At 37.8% G+C, this 24,508-nt stretch overlaps 2 protein-coding genes across 3 annotated transcripts; both read right to left on the bottom strand.

The window, feature by feature from the left end:
- Positions 1-2,534: 2,534 nt before the first annotated feature.
- nmt1b (N-myristoyltransferase 1b) lies at positions 2,535-7,442 on the bottom strand. Its single transcript, XM_026914753.3, has 12 exons — positions 7,320-7,442; positions 7,130-7,235; positions 6,833-6,977; positions 6,069-6,187; positions 5,791-5,882; positions 4,627-4,743; positions 4,364-4,534; positions 3,827-3,935; positions 3,516-3,686; positions 3,130-3,297; positions 2,901-3,038; positions 2,535-2,751 (listed from the first exon to the last, which is right to left on the bottom strand). Exons 1-12 carry the CDS (start codon positions 7,355-7,357, stop codon positions 2,731-2,733), a joined length of 1,395 nt encoding a protein of 464 aa, XP_026770554.3. The 5' UTR covers positions 7,358-7,442; the 3' UTR covers positions 2,535-2,730.
- Positions 7,443-8,602: 1,160 nt separating this feature from the next.
- Positions 8,603-23,917, bottom strand: plcd3b (phospholipase C, delta 3b). Of its 2 annotated transcripts, none has more exons than XM_026915889.3 (15): positions 23,677-23,917; positions 21,492-21,650; positions 19,048-19,276; positions 17,985-18,114; positions 17,034-17,259; positions 15,886-16,087; positions 15,634-15,775; positions 15,200-15,352; positions 13,647-13,784; positions 13,246-13,417; positions 12,869-12,985; positions 12,498-12,676; positions 12,037-12,172; positions 11,743-11,892; positions 8,603-10,314 (listed from the first exon to the last, which is right to left on the bottom strand). In XM_026915889.3, the coding sequence occupies exons 1-15, from the start codon at positions 23,759-23,761 to the stop codon at positions 10,190-10,192; spliced, it is 2,343 nt and encodes a 780-aa protein (XP_026771690.1). In that variant the 5' UTR covers positions 23,762-23,917; the 3' UTR covers positions 8,603-10,189. The 2 variants fall into 2 exon arrangements, with proteins under 2 accessions (XP_026771690.1, XP_026771691.1); XM_026915890.3 differs by having other exon boundaries at positions 13,246-13,393.
- Between the last annotated feature and the right edge of the window lie 591 nt (positions 23,918-24,508).

Genomic DNA, 24,508 nt, shown 5'->3' with positions numbered 1-24,508 from the left:
AGGTAGGAAGGTAGGTAGTTAGTTGCGAATAGAGTATGATATGTTTTCTATGAAATGGCACATGCTATCTGTAAGGTACAATTATCTGGCTATTACACATGTTATAAACTGCAGTGTAATAGGCTACAATGTAATCTATACACAGGAAATCACTCCTAAATGAAAAAAAGATTGAACTGTAAAATCTCAGAAATCTGACTAGAATACTTCTGTCTTTATATGTTTATAATTGTGTTAGGAAAATGGAAAGAGGTATGTTTTCTGTAAAACTCTGCTGGTATTTGTCTGTCCTCTGCTGTTATTCTTGGGGTATTACACATTTTATAAGCTGTGACACACCAATGTAATGTCATGAAATACAAAACTATACCCTGCTGAAAAAAAAAAACAACAGAAACCCTCATAAAATTTTTAATGGTTTTAATGGTTATAATGGGAATTGTATTGGTTTTAATGGAAACTGTAATGGTAATTCCTCTCCTGGTAATTTGTTGCCTTCTATTGGTGGCATGTTATGACTAGTGGATACCATGAAGGACCAAAAGAACACCTTTGGCAACTTGTAGATCACAGATGATGTTTTGTAATGGTCTTTGTAGTGGAAACCATTAGAATTTCTGTGATGGTTTCTATTTTTTTTTTTTTTTCGGCAGGGTAGTAATATATTCAGGCGTGAGGGACCCTTAATTAGGCATACATGTGTAGAATAATTTTGTTATCATTCATTTTATATGTTGTGTGTATTCCCTTAGAGCAAACATGCAGCTCTTCTGCTGTAAACAGTGCATCCGATATCAACACACTGTTTACAAGATGAAGAAAGTTGATTCCCAGTCATTGCTGGATCAGCTGGCCAGTGCAACTGCTTGAGAAAGCTGTGGGATTGTCATCACTACACATACCACATGGACAGGATAAATAACAGCAGACAAATTATTCATACAATATGCATGAGAAAGATATGTATTTCAGCTAAATGGCAGCTATAGACTGAAGTGTTTTGCACTGTGGTGCCCTCTGCTCTAGAACAGCTGCTCTACAACATTGCAGCACTGCCACTTTTTCTCCATCTGTCTCTCTCTCTGTCTCTCTCTCTGTCTCTCTCTCACTGTTTTGATGAGGAAATCCCTGTGCAACAGAAGGAGCACGAGCAATTCATGCAAGTAGAGCGAGACAACAGCACTCCAGATTTGCCAGCTCCAAGGCCAAGAGTGATCTGGATAACTGAAATGAATATCAGCCCAAACTCAGGTAAACAATCCTACTCTCACGCTATATTCACATATGTTCATGACTGATCATAACTATCTCAACTCTTTGTATTCTTCTTTTTATTCTTTGTATTCTTCTTCATGACTCCCTGTATGTCTGTTCCAAAATTGATCCAGTAGTGGTGGTCATATTCATGTCTGTGTAGAAATACATCTAAAGGCTAGAATCACTATTTCATTCATTAAAAGCTTGTATGAATGCAGTCTGAGTGCAGATTACAGAAACAGAGAATTAAAGAAAATCACACTGGAGAATCAGGTCATCCTCAAGAACATCAACATGACCAAATCAGTGTACAATCAAAATATGATTTCAGCGTAAGGACGTTAGCCTTCATACTCTCTAAGGGAAAGGGATATACAGTGGATATGAAAAGTTTACACATCCTTATTGAAACTGGAGTTTTTTGCAGTGTAACGCCAGAAATCAAGATAAATCGTCACTCACTCACTCTCAGTAACCACTTTATCCTGGTCAGGGTCATGTTGGATCCTGAGCCTATCCCAGGAACACTGGGCATGAGGCAGGAATAAACCCTAGATGGGATCGCAGGGCACCATGCACGTACATTTTCACACACTCATTCACACCTTTGGCCAATTTATCTTAGACCATCCCCCTATTGGCATGTATTTATGAGATGGGAGGAAACCAGAGAACCCAAAACAAATAACCAGGGACCCTGGAGCTGTGAGGCATCAATGCTAGGCCACCACGCCACCAAGATAAATCATGTTAGACATTCTGCCATCCTAACATTCTAACCCTTCATGTCACCTTACAAATATAGAGACTTGTTATAATTACTGCTGTAAAACATTCAAAGGGTGTGCACATTTATGTAACTAATTTTATTATTATTATTATTATTATTATTATTATTATTATTATTTCATTTATTTCTTCTTCTAATTATCTATTTGCTAATTTGAGAAAAATAGCTGACATGATTTATCTTCATTTGTGGCTTTTTTCACAAAAACTGTGAAATTGTATATCCACTGTAGAGACAAATAAATAACTCCACATGATCAGGAATAAACTAAGCCAATTACAGTACTGTTCAGTGATTTGTAATTACTGGTAATTATATCCAGTTTATAAAATAAATGTCATTGTAATATAATTTCCATTGGTGATAGGCAATGAGAGGCTATACTGTCTGTCTTGACTTTTAAAGTACTCCCAAAAAAGTTATGATGGTCCACATATTTTCATTAGTTTCCAGTTGACTTGATATATTAATAGTCAAACTATTGTAATAGATGTCATTCATATTTTATTGTTTACATTTTAACAAACTTCTGGTATGTATCTTTCAATCCATCGGGTCTCTCGCATGCTCTTGAACTGCAAACATGTATCTTGATATAATTTGAGGTGATCCGTTCATTAAATATTACAGAAGCAAAAGCAATCAGTGGTACCATCTCCTCTCCTCTGATAACTCTGCAGATATTACTTGAGCACCATGCCGACCTGAAACAGGAACAACCATATTTACATCTCTGTTTGATCCCCTGCTTATTTCACACTCTGGCTTCACACAGTTTATTCTGCAGCTGCATAATGTAAGCAACATGTAAAAAAAAATCCATCACACAACTATTTTGTAACACTGTGATCACCTTATCTGGGGTTATGTTTGGGCATGACCAGTTGTAAAGGTAGTAATGCATAGTGTTGTCTCCTTGTGTAAACTTCAGAGGTTCCAGAAATTCCTTATTTCTCATAACATCCAGGGCAGTGAACACATCAAATCCTCTCTGAAAGGTAAAGATGATGGTGACTGGAGTTTCAGTTTTCTTACATTGTATCACACCAAAGAGCTTTTATAACATATATGGATAGACTCACTGCTTTTGCTATGATGAGGACATCCTCCATGAGCTGCTGTAGCGGGGTACCAGTGCTGACTGTGTAAAGAGCATATGCTGCCTTCAGGTTCCGATGGGTATGGTGGTTCAAAACGGTCGAAGACATGATATAGAAACTAACCATATCAGTTATTACACCACCTAAACCCTGTAAGAACAATATTAAACAAATGTCAGTGAATGATGGAAGCACAGAAAAGAGATGTTTACTCATTACATTAATGTGGTGACACAGTTCCACTCTCATGCACCAGCTCAGTTGTTTTGACCACAAATTAAACAGAATAGAGAAGTGAGCATGGAAGAGGTTTAATGTGTATTCCTGCTCAAAGAGTCCCATGACCCATGTGATGCATGCAAACTAACCTCGACTACATAAGTATCAGTGATACCATCTCTGGGCAGGAACCAGTGCTGAGTCTCTTCCTTGTTTAAAATGGGGAGAAGATGGAAGTCTTTTAGATACTCTCTCAGAAGATCCTGTACTTTGGGTACATCATCCAAGGTCATGAGGCGTAGGCCAGCAGTCTTGGTCGTCTGTCAAGAGGAAATAAGACAAAGAAGATCTTGAAACTCATGAAACGCATGACAGGAAACCATAAAGATATAAGGAACTGGTAACAAGGTATGTCTTTTATTACATTGACTGGTCAGAAGAAAGCACCATAAAGACTCACCTCTGGCAGTCGGTTCAGCTTGAGTGCACGCTGCAGGGTCATGTGGCGCGGGAGAGATGAGAAATTCAGCTCAATCAGCTTGCGTGGGTTCAGGGGTCGATGCCAGTACCTGTTAACACAGAGACAGGGAGAGAGAGAAAAACTGTCACATTCAAGTTAATCTGAATAAAACTCTAATTTACATCCTCATGAACGGCTAATAGGAAATATCACATTAGAAGGGTTTACAAAACTGTCTGTCTGTGTCTGTGGTAAACAGAAATGTGGCACATTGCTCACAAATGGCACAACAAAAAAGCATTCCTCCTATTATCAGGAGATCATGAGTTTGAATCCTGATGATGCTACAGCCCTCTGTGGCCCGGAGTCTAGAGAGCAAACTTGGCCGCGGTCTCTGGGTGGGAGGTATTACTCTCTCTGCCTTTTCAATCAGAGTGGAACTAGCTAACCATGGGCATCAGGGTGTTATGCTGCCCTGTGACACAGCAGTTTGAAAAGATGCACTGGGGCATCAAAAAGGCTCATAAAGGCTCATACCTGCAGCTTGTCACAGGAGTCGGTAACACAACACTGGCACTGTAGACAGCCTGGTATAAACCCTGCTGCTGAACCCGCCTGGTGATCTCACGGATAAGGACTGGAGCCATACGCTTGGAGCGCAGCTTCTTATGCACACACAGAAAGTTTACTTCCACCATCTTCTTCTCTCTGTGGAGTTTTGAATTGGATCATTTAAATCTGTTGAGATCTATGCAAAAACTGAGATTGTACTTAACTGCAATAAATGAGATTGTACTTACGTGTCGTATATTTTAACCGTGGCAGGGACAGCACTAATGAAGCCCACTAGTTTTTTGTTAGAGTCCACCCGCACTCCACAGTGCCACTCAGACTGCCAACCAGGGGGACACAGAGCCCTTAAACAATCAGAATCAGAATCCAAATCTTTATGTGTTGCCAAGTTTGTTACATGTACAATGAATTTGTATCGGTGTAATACCCACTAGTAAACTAAACAAACTACACTAGACTAAAGTAAACAATTTCAACATAATAAATAAGGGGAGGGAGGAAATAAAAAGGTAGATAAATGGAGCTATGAGACCATGTAGAAGATTTAAAAATGAAAATTGAACATGTACATTTGTCAGAGGACTTTTTGACTATATTCTAGTTTGTATTTGTACAAGGAGGAAAGAATTAGGGGAAGAAATTATTAAATGAGGGTTACGTAAAAATTTGTAAAATTAAATATTTAAATAAAAATGAAAACATAAAAATTTTAAAAAATCATAAATTTAGTTATACTTAAAGGAGCAGTTTGTAATTTTTAGAGTCTTCTGCTTCCTGTGAGGCAAAGTGCAATTGCAATGAAAACATTAACTACCTTTCTACTTTTCACCAATGATTCCACCCCTGAAACTACACTAAAACTATGTATACAGACACTTTCACATTTTTAAAATCAGTAATGTTTGTAATGTAATTCACAGCCTCCAGACAGCTCACACTTGCAACAAGTCTTGTTACACAGGGTGTGACATACAAATTATATTAGTATATCAGCTTTTTTCAAACACATGAGCTTCCCACTAACTGTCTGGGAATTGTAACGTCTTGTCTTATTAAAATATAACTTTCACACCGAACCCTTTTCTGTTTAGGTGTCCATTAATTTCTAGAATAAAAGTGCATGTATGAACCGTGCTTATGCCTCTTGATAAAAGTTAAATAGAAGTGGAGCCTATTTCTGGACCAGAAAAAAATGTAAACAGAGAAACTAGTGCGATCATTTGCATGTTCATATTGTGAAACACAGTTTTGTGAAGGTATCTTTAGTGTCATATGGTTATCATAATGTAGGTCAAGAAACATGATCAAACCTTACAAACTTCACTTTTAATCATGCTGTTCCAGTCATACTATAAACTGAGACAATGCTGCCCTTCAGAGGTAGCACTCACCATAGCAGGAACTCGGAGGAGTAGTAGAAACGAAGTGTGTTGTCATCCTCTGCTGTGTAGTTTTCATTAAGCAAAGTGCACAGCTCCCCCAGCTGTACACACAGACACATGCGCCCAATGCAAAATACACAAGACAGTCAAAAAAACTGGTATTATCTCACCATATAAAACTCCTCAGACATATTTTTTTCCAACCAAAACAGAACCTGATGCTCACTAGTGAGCAAGACATGGAAATGAGACCTTGGTTACGTAAAGTAGAAAGATTTGTAGCCCACTTGCTCTGTGTTTTCTAGATCCATCGTGTCCCAGCTGAAGCCTTCAGGGAGAGAATAGCACTCCTGTCGAATGTTCGGCTTCTCCGACTGTATGGGTCCATGTGACGTCACTTCCTCTCCTTCAAAACAAGAAAAGCCAGCAAAGGCACCATCAAATCTAAACATGCACTATGACAGTATTTCAGGAATCGCAAGATGAATGGCAGTGGAAGGCTTTCATCGCATGGAAAGATATTGTTCAGACAGTATTTAATGTCAGTCCCTCACTGCTGCAAAGGCATTCTTTTATTTCGTACAAACTAACCTGTGAGAAGAGAAACACATTCAAGCAAAATTTGTTCAAGGGGCTATACAATGTAGTTGACTCAACAGACAAGACAACTAAAATACCCAAGAAGAAACTGGTAAAGTGAGTAGGAAGAAAAAGTGAAAACCATTTGACACACCATTGATCCAGAAAGTCTTTTTAAACAAATTAAACACCACCAAATACTAGAGTACAGACGTAATATGAAGGCAGATACAAAAGAAGCAAGGCTAAGTGATAAGCTGAGTGATGAGTGATAAGCTGTTGCACTTTGAGCTAATACGGAATGGAATGAAAGGAAAAGGAGCAGATCAGTGATATAAGAAGGAGCCAAACTGCAGAGCTTTAAAATCGGATAATAAAACCTTAAACTGTGTCTGAAAGTGTGCTGGGAGCCTGAGGAGAGATGATCCATTTCTATTTAAGGCTCATATTAACCCTGTCATTAGCTCTGTACCTATCTTAGTGACAGGCTGGCTGTTCCAGAAGCGGAAGTTGTGTTTGCGGGCTTCTTTCAGGCTCTTGGGTGGACCCTGGCCCAGAGAGAAGAGGTGCAGCGCTCTCTGAATCTCCTGCTGCTTCTGTTCAGGGAGGGCATCCAACTAGACAGGTTAGAAAAGATCCACAAGTTCACTGATTTTTTTTCCTGTAGTACCTGGTATAAAATATTAACAGCTCACAACAGTGTACAAGATGTAGTTATAAATGTGGCATAAATGCATTTTACTTGTGCACTTTATATTTTACTACACACCAGTTTAAAGGGGTCTAGTGGTCCCTCCTTAGCCCATGTTTGGCCCTTGTCCTTCTTTGGTTTCTTTTTCTTTTTCCCAGCAACGTCACCCTCCGAGCTCTTCTCACTGAGGACAAAACAAAACACACCATCATCAACCTCTAAACCATCAAATACAGACACTACAGTGTAAAGAAAAAAAAGCAATTACAGGCTTTTATCCTCGGCCATGTGTATATTTTCAGGCATTGAATCGGTCCCTCTGTCGACTCCTTTCTATAGCTGATGTGTGTGTGTGTGTGTGTGTGTGTGTGTGTAGGAGTCAAGGCCTTATCTCACAGCAGCAGGGTTTGGGGAGGGGCTGCCCAACTTCTATTTTCTCTTTCCCCACCCTCCTGATAATGATATGCCTTATTATCTGAAATGTATAATTCAGAAGCTGTCTGAACTTTCATACTGTATACCAGAACCCAGCAGGGGTTAACGAATTTCCATCCATAATCTCTATCGATTAGCACACAGGCACTGCTGTGGATAATGAAGTTACATTAGTCACTGGTAATTAATCCATTTAATCCCACCGGTCACTGCGGTTTTGAGTAGACAAAACTGTAAACATGCTGGAGATTTTTTATTTTTATTTTTTTTTTTCGATACTGAAGGATAAATGAAATTATACGAGTTCTTGATTTCATCTGAAAAAAAATATGATGTAACTGATCACATAACCAGAGTCTTTTTTCTTTAATCACATTCCCAAGAAAGATAATGTCTGCATCAAAGCTCTATAAAAGGAAACAGACATACGGTATGTGGTACAAATAATCTTTACATAGTCTAGTATTGATATTGTAATATTAAAATGTACTGCTACATTTATATAATTCTAACAGGAAACAGAAACATGAAACAGGATGTTAATAGACCTAACTGTGCATATTACACACATTTTCAAAATATTGTTACTTTAATATTGTTACATGAGGTGCAGAATAACTTCGGCAATTTTTTAAAAATTACCTTTTCTTCCCTATTGTTTATTTTCCCAATTAAATAAATGTTTGGTTTTAAAGCTTTTTGAGTTTAGTTGGTTGACTAATGCAACTTTAAACTTTGAGGTTTCTCACCAGTCCACTATGTTCAAGAATAAAACTTTAACAAAAAAAATTACGAATAAAAATAAAAGAATAAAAATATTTTCACTAACCTTTTTACTAACCTCTAAAACAATTTTTGGAAAGGCCTATAGTTTAAGACCTATCATTTTATTCAAAAGAATAAAATTTATGTATGCATATAGCTAGGAAAACCTTGGAATTAAATTTCTAGATGACTACATTACAGTTTTCTTGTGTTATATGCAGAAATATACTTCCAAATATCCACCATCAGAGGGCTCCAGTGTCACCATCATGGTTCATAACAGCTACAGTGAACTATTGCTTTTCAGCAACTCAGATTAACTAGAAGAATTCATTTAGAGACACTTCTCAATTTCTATACAACAAAAAAGTGTTTATTTGCATATCTGGAGATTACAAATTAAATATTTGGCATTACAGTACATGACAATTTTATCAACTTATTAATGGCTATAATACATACAGTATATCTCACAAAGATAACTGTATGGCTTCTTTAACAGTGCAAATATTTTGTTTTGCTTTTTTGCCATTACTGTCATATTTTTCAAATAACAGTGAGGGTTTTGATTTCTCCTTACTTTACATTTACTAGCACATGATAACTAAACAAAAGAATGAAGTGCTTCTTATTTCAAACACATCTGACAGACCTGTTCATCAAAGCATTAAAGCACTGGCATTGTTATACAAACAGAATGATTTTATCAGTCCCAAATGAACTTATAATACTGATTAATACTAGAAACTGTATAAGGTATAAATCATATAAATAGAGAACCCACATATCACATTACAAAATTAAAACTGTGAGAATAACATAGGGAAGAAAATGCTATGCCGTCTAAAACAGATGCTGGCATATATACATGCTATATGTTAACAGAACCTGACCTCCAAACTTAAACATATAATTATTATGAGGTTGTAGTTATAGAGCGAAAACAATGCATGTGTGCGTGTGGAATGTTATTTTATCTGACTTACTTAAATAATAGTAGTCAGGGCTGTAATAGCCATATACATTTTTTAAAGCAGGGTGCCAAATACATGTTCAATTATTCAGAATTTACACAAATGCAAATATCAGGTTATGTCAGAAAAAACAGAAGTGTATATTTTAATTAGCAATGTATAAACTTATAATATTATAAATATGAGAAACAGACAGGAATATGAATGAATGATGCAGATCATCACCATCACGTCAAAAACCCATTTTTTCCCTTAACTTTAACATTACTTCAGCAGTTAAGTTTCCTTTTTTAACTGATTATATAAAAAAGCATAGTTCGTATCAGCCCTGAAAAGTTTGTACAGGACGGTACACTTTTAGTGAGACAGTTTCAGTGTTTTCATTATCAACTTGCCAACATGCATAACTCTCTCCCTACAATCAAGAGGAAAAAGGCTGCATTTACAATCCATGAGCACCACAATCCCTCGAAACATTATCCTTCTCAGTTTAAGCACAGCGTCATTTTAAACAATAGGATTTTTCAGTTGCATAGGAAGAGAAGCCTAAAGGCTATTAAATAGATACTGCTACATTTGACACGTTACATGACAAAAAATTCCTAAAAGAACCCTGTTGTATTGCTGCATCATTTCTAAAGACATTATATAATTACTTAATAAATTGCTTGACCAGTTTCTTATTCCTTCATTAATGATAATCTCATCAATCTGTAATATAATCTCTTGGGGCAACCCCGGGCCTGAAAAACTCCTGGCTTTATTGAGAATATACTCCTCAGCTTCTTGTATTTGGTCTCTGTGATTAATTTGCATTATATCTTTCTCAATGAGTCCCTATTTAAAGAATAAACAATAACATACATACAGAATATAAATTAGGTCATTATTACTGTAGATCAGTATCAACCGTTGTAACCCAGTCAGTAGTCTATGACTGCATGACTATATTTCCTGTGTTCGACTAGGCTTTGGTTGAGGCAACGTGCTTGGGGCTGCTGTAATTGGGTGTGACCTTGACATGAATGAAGAGGCTGGCAGGAGAGAGGCTTGAACCGTCTGCTCTCAGTAGCCGCACATGTCTGTAACCTGTAAAACAGATATCCAAACAAGACTTTCACTTCAGAGTAGCTGGTATTTACTGGATCACTTAAAGGATTTTCAACCTAATCTGTAGTGTATGTGTATCTTCCTTCCTTTTCTTTCTTCCTGCACTTTAACTGTCTGTGAGCTGCTATGATAAGTGAATTTCCCCACTGTGGGATCAATAAAGTTTATCTTCTCTTATCTTATCTTATCTTATCTTATCTGTAGTTTACAACCAGTAATAATAAGAATAATGTAATGTAAATAATTTTTATTCTCATACTGTGAAAAGAATAGAAAATCTGTATAACTTATAATGGAAGTCTATGTTCAGATGTTGGGGCAGTCAATTTTTGTAGGACTTTTTTTTTCCAAATTTTTTCAGCTCTCCCCAATCATACGACAGCTAGAGTTGTGTGAAGGCTAATACGTGCGTCCTTCAAGACGTGAAGCCAGCCAACTGCATCTTTTCGAAACTGCTGCTTATGCTACAAACCTTGAGGAAAGTGCTTTCTACCCCATTTAACATACATGAGCTCACAGATGCCAGCAATTGGCTATTGTCACTCTGATTTGCGGGGAGAGAGACAATGCCATCCCTCCCACCCAGACAGCACCAGCTACAAATGTCTGTGGCATTATCAGGATTCAAACCCGCCACCTCTGGACAATAGGGGAGTGCTTTTGTGTTGAAATTTTTGTTGAACATTTTTATGAATACTTGAATCAGATGTATTTGTAATTTAAGGCCTTATAATGGCAGGGTGCTGGAGCGGGTAGCTCTGCCACCTCACAGCTCCAGCATCCCCAGGTTGACCCTGAGCTTGGGTTACTGTCTGTGAGGAGTTTCACTGGGTTTCCGCTGGGTTCGCTGGTTTTCTACCACCTCCCTAAAACATGCTGTTAGACGGACTAGCTAAAGTAAATTGATCATAGGTGTAAACGAGTGTGTGAATGTGTGCGCATAGTGCACTGCGATGGACAGGCATCCCATTCAGGATGCATTCCTGCCTTGCCCCATTGTTCCTTGGATAGGCTCCAGATCAACCATAAGCCTGACTAGGGAATAGTGGGAGAGGAATGAATGAATTAATGTATAAATTGTCTTTTCAGTGATGGGACCACTTTTTCAGGGGAAAACATGTATGGTTATGGTTAGCTATTACCGCCATAGTGCCTGATCATGCACGTGCAGGGATACTACAAAACTCAGGAAAGAATAAGTAATACACACTACTTTCTACAATATTATGTGTTGAAAGGTTGGATAAAAAATATCTAAGAATTTTATATATATATATATATATATATATATATATATATATATATATATATATATATATTTTTTTTTTTTTTTTTATATATATATTTATACTTATTTTACTTACTTTTAGTTATTATTTTTTATTTATTGTATATATAAGCTTTTACCTGTGCGCATACTGGTGAATGGGAGAGTGAACTGGCCCAGGAATTCATTTCGTGCCGTGTAGTCATGATCCTCCACTACAAAGCGAACTAGGACCAGCTCTGGCACATGCAACAGAAACTTAAAGGTGCAGTCCCACCTGGGGTTAAAGCCTGGGTAAGAACAAACAGGAGAAAACAGGACTTAAATATGCATACACACACATACTCTCACACACACTCACTGAGGTATCTAATCACGCACAGGAGTTAAAAATAACAGCTATTGTGCATGCTCATTAAGAAGTGATGACATGCCGTTATTGTCAATGCGGTGTGTCTTTTTCTTGTTGTTGTCTATGGGAGCCCCATGAGTCTCCACCCAGACCAGAGGGTCTACAATAGAGTTGAGTTTCTCTGTGTTTGGCTTAGGCAGCTGCTGGGCTGAGATGACCTGAAACACAATACACAAATTATATAAATAGACTGGTGGAAAATTTCTCCAGCTAATTCATTTACTGTCATGTTTATATTCTAGCTTGTTATCTTGCTCTAGCCTTCCTCTTGGTTTTTCAACCACAGATTTAATTATGTGACCCAGATGTAAGCTGTCTAAGATATCACTTCAGTGTCAAGACATAATTCTGCCAAATGGCTCTGGGTGGGTCATAACAACCTCCTGTGAGTATGATTCACATCTGGCCTTAACATAGTAGTGTTATTAACTGGCATGAACTAATACATCTATCTGAGTTAGTAAGAGAGTTGAGACAACCGACCTTAATAATGAGGAGAGTAGGGTTGTGTCCTGGTCCTCCCCCAGTGTTTTCAGGATTGAACTCGGAGTCAGGCTGGCACAGAAAGCTGGGCTTTAGTATATACCCACAGCGTCCATTGGGTAAGAAACGCCCCTGATTTAGATCCATCTGCTCCCCATGTGTCTGGAAGTTTAGTGCCACTGTAAGAGATGATGAGTAACATGTTGCTAAGGTTGGATGGATTAAGTGTAGAAAATGGTTTACGGGACAAAAAAGATAAACCCAAGAACCATTTACAGCTCTAGATTTAACTTTTGTTTATAAGAGTGTAGGAAAGGCCTTCTTGAGAAACATGCTTTTATTTGGACAGATTCACATGAATTAAAATTTACCAATCTGGCAGCCGGCGTTCCACATGTCCTGAGGGTTGTAGTTGGAGGACTGCAGGCGCTGACCAGATGGGTAGATCCTGCTCAGATGCCAGGTGTTATGCCGTACAAAGATCTTCCCTGTAAATGGAAAGCAATGAATGGAAATTATGCGGAAACATGCAGTCTTTTGTAATGCAGAAGAAGTATACTCTGGGAGCTTAGAAGTATACTCTGGGACTTTTTATTATTATAAACTATTATTCTACATAGCCAACTATTAAACAATTTATACAACTATTAAATTTGTGGCTTTAAAATATCATATATGTCACACATTTTATGGAGTTTCAGTTAGTAAACTTCAGATAATTATCAACACATAGAGAGACACAAGTCACCTGAGTTTTTGATATGTTTAAGAGCCTTGCTCTCAGAGAAGGAGGACATCTCATTAGGAGGTCTCTTGGCTGCCTGATCAAAGCCTTTAAAAGGAACACTGCAAGTGTACACTACCAGGTTGGAGAGCTCTGGACACAGCTTAGACACCTTTGGAGAAGAAGCACACGTACACTACAGAGCAATGGCCAGTCAGAGACACACACCACACACACAAGCATGCGAATACAAACAGACACAAATGACTTCAGAAGACTGTAACAAAAACACAGACACAAAAGGCCTCACATGAGCAGGACACTTAGCTCAGAGCACAGACATATATTTTCATAAAAACACACAAGCAAGCAATAATAGTTAACAGAAAACAAACAATCGATAAATAAGCAGCAAATAAGTTCACCTTCTTGCTCTCTTTCTTTGCCTTGACTTTGCCCTCTGATTTACTCTCGTCTTCAGAGCAGCTGGATTCAGAGGAACTGGAGTTCTCCTGCTCCACTCGCTCCTTCTTTCCCTTTACCAGGATTTTCCCTTTCAGCTCCTAACGCAAAACAAACATGCAAACCAGACCAAGATAAACAAATTACATGTCACTGTTCATCAACTAGTTTGAAACATTTGAATCATAGAGTTCAGTCAAAATTAAGTTGCACCTGCATCTGTCAACCATTTTCAGTGTCCACAGGTTGGTGTTTAACTTTTGTCCAATCTGTCTTAGATGTGTAGATGTCCAATCTGTCTTAGATGTTATACATTAGATGTGTAGATTCTTGTACCATACATGTTTAATTCAATTTTATATGCATGTCACAAAGCAGCTTTACAGAAAGCCAAATGTAAATGTAGATCCCTAATGAGCAAACCAGAGGTGAAAGTGGCAAGGAAAACCTCCCTGAGACAACATAAGGTAGAAACCTTGAGAGAATCCAGACATAAAAGGGAACCTATCCTCTTCTAGATTACACTGATAGCTAGTGTGATTATCAATCACCAATCTTCTACAACTATACTATAAAGTCAAACAGTATTAAATGTATTGACATGATGTGCATTAAGAGCATCACAGCCTTTATGATTCCAGCACCAGTACTTAGCTACAGTACATAGCATCGAGGGGAGATTATCCATTGAAGAAATGGTAGGATTTGTGCATAAACTGTGTTTGATAAATGAAAATCTTTAGGATATCCATGTAGGAGCAAGGGTCATATATGGTATTTGGACTAAAGGGAAGTTGTGCGTTTTATTTATGGCTGATTTTAGATTTGTTTGAAGAACTTGCCAATACTACCAGATGTGTTGCAGGGAAATGAGGCACTTTTTACAGATTAAATCAGTTGCTACTTTGCACACCCTAATATTTCAAGATGTCTCTATTCAAATACTTTGGCACAGATACACCATTTATCCAGCACTGCATCCAAATTTCTGGGACATGAAAAGGCATAATTGACCATTTTCTAAATATAATAAGATAAAAATGAATTAACCTAATTTCAGACATGAACAATTTCCCAGAAACAGGGTCATGTTTTGAACAGTACTGCATGAAAGATGGCTGGCTGCTGGACTGGATGGCAGAGAACATGGAAAAACAATTATTTATTATATAACGTAATGTATAGCTATACACATTCTTATAGAAGGCTCTGAAGTATGAAACATGACCAATGTATGTATGTATTATATATATAAAATTAGATAAATGTAAGTCGCTCTGGATTTCTGACTCTCTGACCACAGTGTTTGACGACCACAGGCAGGATGAGCCCAAGGAGAAAGTCAAGACAAAATTAAACATGGAATCAAAATATAACCAGAAGTGATGATCTAAAGAAAAAAATACTATACAAATTACTATAAAAAGAACAAATTACTATAAAAAGAAAGAAAGTGTAAATATAAGGAAGACAACAGAAATGAAATGGACAGAATGGAAATGTATTTCCACAGTACCTCTGGTGAGGGAAGGCTGTCACACTGGTGATTGTTAAGGGGTTTAGTGAGCAGTTTATCCCCCAGGATAGAGTGCAGCTGCTGGGCCATAACTGCCTGCTGTTCCACTGAGCAGTGATTCTCCAGAGACAGAATCAGAGGGTACGGAGAGGCCTGCGCAGTGCACAGAACAATATAATGCAGAACAAAAGACAAATTACAATGATACTTTATTTATATATGTATACTCTATGTAATTACACTATATGAAACATACATTTAAAGTAATACATATTACATCAACATAAAGTCATAAATATGAAACATAATCAGTGATATAACAACATGCCTCGTCATGTTTCACTCCTTAAGTAATATAATGAAATGTTTAATCAGCCCCATGATCTATGAAGAACAACCTCACAAGAAAGGGATAATGTAAACAATATTCCCACCTTAAATGCATACTCAGCGATGGCCTCCACCACCTCTCTGAAAGGTACTTTGGAAGTAAGGGTGTGGCCATGATAAATCACCGGTTCTCTATCTCCATCCCAACAATCGAGCTCAACACAGCGGCAACCATGGCTAAGAGCTCTGCACATCACACACACACACACACACACACACACACAGATAAAGAGTGCAGGCCTTCACCTTTAAATGTCAACAGGTGCTATGTTTATGTGTAAATGTGGGTGTTTTACCGGATATACGGCTCGGCACTGCTCTCACCCATGACCTGGTCTTTGGTAAGGTAGGTGTTGTGGGAAGAGGAGATGAAGTAGTGACTGAGCGGTTGGCTCATATCCTGATACACTCTGCCATGCTCTGGATCAAACACAACATTCTCCTTCGACAGCATGTACATGGTGAAACCGTTGGCTGTCATGAGCTGGTTTTTCCGAGCTGTGAGCCAGAAAACAGATGCAGATGTTAATTAGGCTTATTCGAATACACACAGAGAAAGCAGATAATGCTTTGTAATTATTGTAAAATACTGATCCATAAACTCGACAGCCAGTAAGTTCAAATCAGATACAAACTCTTATACATTTTGTATATCTGTAAGTAATACTGTGATGTAACATCTGACATAGTATACTCAGTTAATAACATATGTATAGAAGTCAGATAAAACCTTATAAGGCCTTGGATTTTGCTGGCAGCTGTTTTATCCAAAATTGCTGGGTGAAGACACATGTACTAAATCAAATATTTACAATATGGTGGAGTTAGAGACCTCCCAGTGATGGGACTGGCAAAATGAAAGCTTGTGAGCGTGAGATAATAAGATAGTTCTATATAATCAAGTCATGTAATAGAAAAAGGAAAATAATTATCCTAACATGATCTGAATGAACCACTTAATAATGTTTCTCCATACACTTACATTCAAAATGAGGAACATTTACTGCTGAGAAATTTTTAACCAACATTAAAATGTGTTTGTTATATAATAATAATTCTCTCTTCAGAATTGTTAGTGTTAGGGTGGCACTAAAGCACCAATAAAGCAGCTGAGTTTTTTTAACTCCATCCCATGGATTTCACCATAGTTCATTTTATATCATGTCGGAAGCAATATGTTGTTAATACAACATATTTCAGCTTTTCTATCATAGTGAGTCACATCATGGTATTTGCAGATTAGTTCACTGGCTGAAATCATGCTCCTCATAGACTAAGCACCAGTGATCAAATGCCATGGAAATGAACAGGGGCCAACAATAATGATTCTCTTCCATAATACCTTGAAGTAATCAACAAACCCTTGCATGAGGAAGTGGAGAAACAGAAGCATGATAGTGGGTGCGCTGTTTTTGAGAGTGTATAATAAAGGACATTGCTTTACCCCACTCATTGAGTTCATACGTAAGGATGAGACTCTGTGCATGGACAAGGGTGTTGTCTTCTCCCTGGTTTTTTAGAAATTCACGCAGGTCCACCGTGGACAGCACACGGCCGTTGGAGGAGTATTCCAGGAACACCGCATCTAGCTCGGGTCGACGCAACAGCTCACGACAAAACAGCTCGATCTCACTGTGGTCCAGACGATTGTCTGCTGACTGGTCACATTTCTGTTATATATACACACAAACACAAGTGATCTAAGAACGTGCAAAGTCTATTAGGTGCTCTAGAGTAAGCGATTAACATTCACTGACCCTTTTTGAAGTACCATTAAACTCAAAAACCATGATTTTTTAAATTTCTCATTCTAATTGATTCCTATGATATAAACTGGGTCAGATTTATTAACATATATCACAACATTCACAACTGAACCTTTCTCTGGACTTCCATCAAAAAAAGATTTGACATAAGCTTAATTGTTTGAATCAGAAAATTCGTTCTCTACCCAGAAACTGCATGCTAGATAGCAGTTAATTATGATTATGATATATTTTGAAGTTTTGGCTACTGTAATAATAATCTGTTCTAAAAATCCTAAGAACATGGCAATCTAAATGAATATTTAAGACACTGAAATGCCATTCATGTCTACCTGTGATGAAACTAGCTTGCTAGCTACTTGGCATGGCAGGAGGACATGGTGGTATTTCCAAAGTATATATTCATAAATCCTGGTATACAGATGTTTTTTATTCTATATGGATCACAGCTGAAAATTACTTAGGGATATTAATATTACTACATTGCTATAATATTCATGGACAGGGATGGTACCAAATGTTTTAGCATAAGGACTAACTTAAAATGAACTCAGTAAAAAATTCAACCAAATGATGGTCACTATATTACAGAAGACATCTAATAAAGAGCAGTAAGAGAGCGATGTAACCTTGAACAATCTAAGGGCGTATTGCTCATCGAGGTCTATGTTGATCATCTGGAGGAGTGTCTGCACTTCTTCATAAGTCATTTTCCCATCCTGGTTTAAATCTGCCTGCCTCAGGTAGCCATGTATCCAGGTGATAGCAGTCAGGGTTTAATACACAAGTCATGTGAGAAACTCAACTATGTTATCACATAAACAAAAAAATCTGTGCAAAGTTGATTTATTAGCCATATATGACAACATTAAGGTCTAACTGATTGTGTGGAAGTTGCATGCAGACTGTATGATCACAAAACCAACCAGACTGAGTACCTTGCACTCATTTTTAATGAAGATGTAGATATTTTTGTAGAGCACAGTTTGCAGTGTGCTTTGCTTTGATCATAAATTGTGAAAGACATACAGATCGCTGTCATTTCATGTCATCTGTTTATTTACACTATGACATGTCACACATTATCACGTGGTATAGGATGTTGCTCTGTATTAGTCTGAGTAAATGAGCGTAGTGTTGAGCTGATACCTGTTACCCATATCTGTACAGAAGCATCCCTATCATGAGCCCTAACACTTGAACAGACTGTTTGCAACCAGCAGCAAAAGATAAAAAAAATGGGTCTAAATGACCATGCAACATCAAAAAGGCCAGTGCATGAATATTTATACAGAAAACAACAGTGTGAGCAATGCACCAGGCAGCAGGATAAACTATGTGTTTTTATGGCAAATGCACACAGCAATTTAGCGCTAAAGGGAAATAGCCCACATTACTTAATATATTAGCGCAATATATCCGGTCTGACAAATGTGTCTCACTTACTTAAGGAATTAAGGAGTAGCAATGCTCTGAAGACAATATGGATTTTTGTCTCACCAGAAGAATGGACAGTCTGGTAGGTTTAATACAAAAAACAGCTAAGCCACACTGACTTTAAAGTGTGAACACACTATACATCCTTTCTAGAGATTAAATATTGGGGAGTAAAAAGCAAATCAATCCTATGTTCTTTAAACTTTTATGAGGGCTATCTGTTGATTTGGCCAGTTGAATACTGTTGAAGGATATTGGTCGAGTTTCTCAGTATGACTCATGTTGTTGATTCGGTCTTGTAGGGTGCAGATCCCCCGAGCCCAGTGCTGTGCCTCCTCTATACTTTGACACTGCAAGTCCAAACTCTTCCTTCCTCCCTTAAAGACGATGGTCAGACACTGTGCCTCTGGGACAGAACCAGCCAACTTGCGCAGGGTCTCTGACTGACAGCCCTCACGCACACACTCCACCTCCATTACTGAGACTGAGGACAGACACAGCACAGAAATAGCGTCATATGGACCACAACTCAAAAAAATACCAAGCAAATATTTGCATTCACACAAATACAAGTAAAGAATAAATCAGAGTAAAGAGAAACACGGGCTTACAGTATTACCTGTGATGCTTAATGTATTCAAGGAACAAACACTGGAAAATGGATAAACGGACAAACCTCTATATTTGCTTACATTTACCGTATTTCCTCCTTTACATACACAAACACATACAGAACATGCAAACACCTGCAAAACATGAATCAATCCAATGGACCTTATTTACCTGAATGATACAACATAACAAATATAGATGTTCGGGGAAAAAAAGAGTGGGTCTTTTTTCCAACTCTCATGTCCCACACACCACTGTAACCACAGGAAATCTGCTCTGTCAAACATATCCGACAGAGAATCCTTTCTCTCCTAATATAAGAAGAACACATGATGGTAGTGCAGTTGAAAGAGGCTACAGCTCTCACTTGCTAGATTACAGTAATTCCCCTTTCATTCCCCATTCTTTGGCTAAAACAGGTAGTAAATAAGCAGAAACTCCTTTAGCTAGTTCAAGCTAGTTTAGGCACTTCCATCTTTTCTATTAAAGCTGAGTTGAAAACTTCCCTGTTCTGTTCCCTGTTCAACACGTGTGTCCTAGTGTCCTAGCATGGTGGTTTTTGTTGACCTTATTGTATGTTACTTCTGCGTAGCATCCTTAGGTCTAGTTTTTCTTGCTATAAATTTGTATCCCTGAAATATCTTTAGTATATGACAGACTTGTGACCTTAACCTTGTTTGGATCAATTTCAAAATCTAATTAATTCCTTTACTGGTTACAACGATAATTCCATATAAATCCAAACATTCAACCACTCTGTCTTGAGATATCACGCTAATGAGAATCTCAGACAAATGGACGGATGGACAGACAGATGGAAGGATGGATGGATAACAAAAAATTTTACATTGCCAGAAAATGGGCCTTGAGTTTCTGAATATGAAAGCTAAGTAACAAACAGGAAGGAAGCTACTAAAGAAAAACTCTTTCAGACATTTGACCTTGCTGTGTCCTTGACCTAGTGATGGAGGCATAAAAAGGTGCTATATAAATTACATTTGAATTATATGCTAACCAGTGCTATTGTTTTCACGAAATTGGTGTACTAGTATCAGCCTGAAGCTCAATAATTATCAAAAACTTGCTGACATTTGTAAACAATATGGCTACCAATATAGGGTGGAACTTAGTTTACTCATGATTACTCAGACGTTTAAGATAAGGTATGTCTACAAGGGTGAAAATTTAAAGGAGGTGGTGTTAAATTCAAATAACCATGTCTCTGGAACCATAAATCTGAATGAGCTGAGATTTGGCATACTGCATCCTTGTCCTAATTTGTAAATTCATTTTGACTGATGAATTCGTTACTTAAATAACACAACTAGCCTTCTTCGGATGAGGTCTGGAAAGTGAGTGGGTCTTGATTTCATTCATATTTTCTTGTTGATTTTACATTGCGATTTTTTTTTTGTAGAATAGATTAGAGAAAGAAAACCCAAGTAAAACTAAAAGAACAATTAATTACACTTTAAAAAAAAAATACCATTACAGTGAAGCAAGTACTGTAACAAAAGTACATGTAGTTTGTTACTTTCCTCCCCTGGTGTGCACACGTATAGTCTGTCTTGCCCACATCACAAAATAACATCACTGACTACAAGCAATTGAAGACCAAGTTTCTATGTACAGGCTGCACTGCTTCCAGGGCAATGATTACCCTTCATATAACCCATATGGAACAAACCAGAAAAAGGAAGGCCGAACTCTTCCCACCCCATCATAGCCTCTAATTAGTTGAGTGCAACTTACAGGCCTGGTAGAAATACCCCCCTGTTTGAGCTACAAATAGACCAGCCCTGTAATAACAGTCAGCACTGTGGTACAGTAGACATGCCTACTGCAGTGTTTGCATACCCATAATTCAGAGGTATATTTAAAACTCCACCTTACTGAAAAGAGCTCTCACACTGCATGTTTGCAAAGCTGTCGTGCTGTTGAGCCCAGTAATGTCTTCCCTCCTCTCATGACCACAATCTGGTCCCAGTTAGAGGGTTAATCTTCATAAGTACTTAAATTCATAACACCCCATGAGGATGATCTGGGACTGTCCCCTTTACACAAGTCCCATTGCTTTGTGGACTTACAGGTTTTGGTCTTGCTGAAGGTACCATTGGATTCACAACGCACTGTGATGCCATCATCCTGCAGCTTTAGCATGCATCTCCTCTGCCAGCGAGGGGAACGCAGCTTTGACATGGCAGAACCTTGCAGCATGGTCTGTACATCTCCGTCATCCTGGACACCTGAGAGAGAGAGAGAGAGAGAGAGAGACCTTTTACGTCTGTATGTCTGGCACTTTGCCAACTACATTTTGAAAAATGGTGGTGAATAATAAATGCTTTTAAATAGCCTTAATTAAATTGCTCCCAAGCCTGGATGCTAGAGATGAGTCCCACATGCTTACTAAAAGCTACTGTAGCAGAGAACTGATTGGATTGTTTGATTTATTTCTATTTATGAATGAAAAAGTCATGGTAGCCTGATGTGTGCAGTGCAAATGGAGTGGTATCAATGGTTAAGTTGTTCATCAAAGAATTATGATTTATATCTTGGACACTTCATGAAATTCCACTAAAAGTACTCTGTAACATAATCAGTTGAAGAATGTCCAAAAGTCAAGAACCTTTTCAGTTCACTCCATAATTGTTCATCTAAACAGCATGTTAAGAAATTTGGGTGCAACAAAATATCAATCATGGCTTAGTCCAGATCTGTTTTAGTCACTAAAAGCATGTCAGTGGGAAACCATTATAACCCTTTTAGGTGATAACGTTAAGAGGTCTTTTCATCTTGAACCTCTCAGCGGGAAGAAAGCTTGTATTCTCTTCTGGGTTTAAAAATGTTTAGTGTATTTCCTACTATCTGAAATCACACTACTTTGCTCTTCACTATAACAAATGGGCAGGGCTGGACCTGTTCTCTGAGGAGCATACTGTGAATTTACGCACACGGGATAATTATTCAACTCCAACATACCTTGTTTTCGGTGCTGTTCTAAAAACACAGTACAAATATACCCATAACTGAAAGCTTAATCACTGTGCCCTAAACATACACTGCCCCACTGCCAGCTGTTACCATTCTGTGCTTTTGTCCTCCATACATCGAAAACAACCGATTATGTTTACACAAAATATCCAGTCTGCTTGTAATATTTGTTAGAGGTTTTCGTGTATTTACAGGAGAGTGTTTGTCTACTTTCCCTTCTGCAACAGGAAGCCTTGTTCAAGTTCCCTTCCCTTCGGGGCTCAGTACTTACTGATACAGCAATGCAGACAAATGAGTTGGAGCTAACAAAACAATATGGAAAGGAAACTGTCATGCACAATATTAACAACCAAAATAACAATAAAGATAAATACTGTACTGGTTAACTATATAATTGCATCAGTTTTAATAAGAAATTGTATTATACTGTATACTGGATATACACATTGCTGTTCATACTGTATGTAGCCTGTATCAATATTATACCTCTATTCCATTACTCTTCTCCTTTAGCACCCTAGCAAACATCTACTTTAATTATTCTATTCATTTTATGTTTGTTTATTTATTTCCCATGCTCTGTAAACAGTTCAGCATTATCTGCTTAGTAGTTTCCATGTGTACTTGCCAAGGCAATTTCCTTGTATGTGTGACAAATACATTTATTCTGATTTTGATTAACAAATATCTTGTGGATCTCTCTCTCTCTCTCTCTCTCTCTCTAACCTCCACACCCATGCATGTTTACAAAACGTGCTTATTTAACAGGGTAATAAGTAGGTAACTGTTTATATGTAAAATGTTTCCTAGCTTCTCAGTACACTGATCATGACTGAGAGCTAGGCATCATACCACTGTAACACTTCTGACACACCTTTAAAATAAATAAATTAAACTTAATCTGGTGTCTTTCCAGGCATGTTGGCTGCTGGTCAAATTATTTCACTTCTACTTGAAATTATTCACTACCAACACTAAACTAATGCGCTTAGAGTTCTCAGCTCCATGCAATGAATGAAGTGTGCTGTGATATACTAGTTTAAAGATCTCAGTTTATTATAAGCTACAAGAACACACTACCTTAGGATGTAACTGATAATACTACTACTAATAATAATAATAATAATAATAATAATAATAATCATCATAATAATAATAATAATAATAACATCAACAACAATAATAATAATAATAATAATAATAATAATAATAATAATATGTGCACTAGCCTGCCTGGATGCTGAATGTGCCTTGTCTTATTCCTTTTATTCCTTTTCCTACCTAAACTCCTCAGAGGTTGCTCTGCTTTAGGTTTAGCAGCTCCGTTCCTGTGCACGGCCTTTGCCTTGTCCTCGCTGCCCAGCATCACCCTTCTGCAGCCCGACCGCTTTTTCAGCACCTATTCCTCCTTCTTCTGAGCTTCAGCGTCCTTGACCTATATTACCTACGCAGTAAACACCACTGATTTTTTTTTTCCTTCCTCCGGCTTCACGCGCAGCACTTGCCGCATTTATCCGAAATATCGGCGGTCCCGCCCCTATCTGGTGACGTCACGCGCGGAGGACGCACTGGGCAATCCGATTACTGACGCGGGACAAGGCGCAGAGCCATATGAGCGCGCGCTGGCTCAGTATAATACTTATTATGCTAAAATGCTTTTCCCCACATACCGTGGCAGGTGATGGCCTCTCTGTTTGAAAAACAATTAATTATATGTTTCCAGGATATAAAGTACCTAAGGCTTTCCAAAAACCAAATCTGTTTTGAAACTAGACAGGTCTGATTTCACATTAAGGCAATATCCTGTCTAAAATAAGCAGTCAGAAATGTAAAGAATATAAAACACCATCTGTGATCAACCTATTCTGAGAACATGAGACATTTTTTGCTCAATAATGTATTCTTGATTGATACATAATTAAAAGACCTGTTAATAAGCAGACATTATGTAGAGAACCAAATTTTGTACAAAGCATTTTAGTGAAATGTTGCCCCCTTGTGTCCTAATGAAGAATTTCACTTCCCCATGCTGCTCAGCATCAAAACCCTCGTTGTTTTTGTGACCACAAAGAGCTCCCAGGGAACCAGTTAATACCGGGTGGGGTTGGTAGTA

This window comes from Pangasianodon hypophthalmus, chromosome 12 (genome assembly GCF_027358585.1).
Source record: "Pangasianodon hypophthalmus isolate fPanHyp1 chromosome 12, fPanHyp1.pri, whole genome shotgun sequence".
In the NCBI taxonomy this organism is placed as follows: Eukaryota; Metazoa; Chordata; class Actinopteri; order Siluriformes; family Pangasiidae; genus Pangasianodon; species Pangasianodon hypophthalmus.
Note: the sequence above shows the minus strand (reverse complement) of the source record. Positions and strands in the feature narration are given on the sequence as shown.